The 614-nt window shown below is 64.0% G+C and overlaps 1 protein-coding gene across 2 annotated transcripts in view; it reads right to left on the minus strand.

Annotated features, from left to right (window-relative positions):
* Positions 1-214, minus strand: part of LACTB (lactamase beta) — a 15588-nt gene extending 15374 nt beyond the window's left edge. For both annotated transcript variants that reach the window (XM_077747663.1, XM_077747672.1), the window contains exon 1: positions 2-214. In XM_077747663.1, coding sequence (XP_077603789.1) covers positions 2-174 — 173 coding nt within the window. In that variant the 5' untranslated portion in view covers positions 175-214. The remainder of the gene's footprint in view (position 1) is intronic.
* Positions 215-614: the final 400 nt, after the last annotated feature.

Here is a 614-nt window from a genome sequence, read left to right on the forward strand (position 1 = left end):
GCCTGCCAGCTTCACCCCGAGAGCCAGCCCCAGCCCCAGTCCCAGGCCCCCGACCCAACCGGGGCCGAGGGGCGGCAGCCCAGCACGATGGTGGGCCGCGCGCTGCCCGCGGCCACAGGCCCAGCTTCCAGGGGTCGCGGCCCAGGCCGTCACGGTTGACAGTAGCCGGTACATGGCGTCTGCTGCGAGCCCGCAGCCTCTGAGCTCGCGCAGGCCGGGCGGGCGGCAGAAGCGCGGGGAGGGGCGGGGACTGGATGGAAATAAGGGGGCGGTGACCGTGCGCAGACCGTAGCAGTCGACGCCGGATGCCGGAGCGCCGATAGCATCGGGCCTTTACTCTTTTCCCTTTCCTTCTCTGCCTGGTCTCTTTTCTTTTTTTTAAATTTTACTCATTTTTGAGAGAGAGCGAGAGAGTGAGCACACAAGCAGGGGAAGGGCAGAGAGAGAAGGAGACACAGAATCCGAAGCAGGCTCCAGGCTCTGTGCTGACAGCTCAGAGCCCGATGTGGGGCTCGAACCCACGAACCGCGGTCGAGTTCATGACCTGAGCCAAAGTCAGATGCTTAACCCACCGACCCACTCAGGTGCCCCGCCCGGTCTATTTCTTGATGTCT

The sequence above is a fragment of the Crocuta crocuta genome, unplaced genomic scaffold, assembly GCF_008692635.1.
Source record: "Crocuta crocuta isolate KB4526 unplaced genomic scaffold, BGI_CrCroc_1.0 scaffold130, whole genome shotgun sequence".
Lineage (NCBI taxonomy): Eukaryota > Metazoa > Chordata > Mammalia > Carnivora > Hyaenidae > Crocuta > Crocuta crocuta.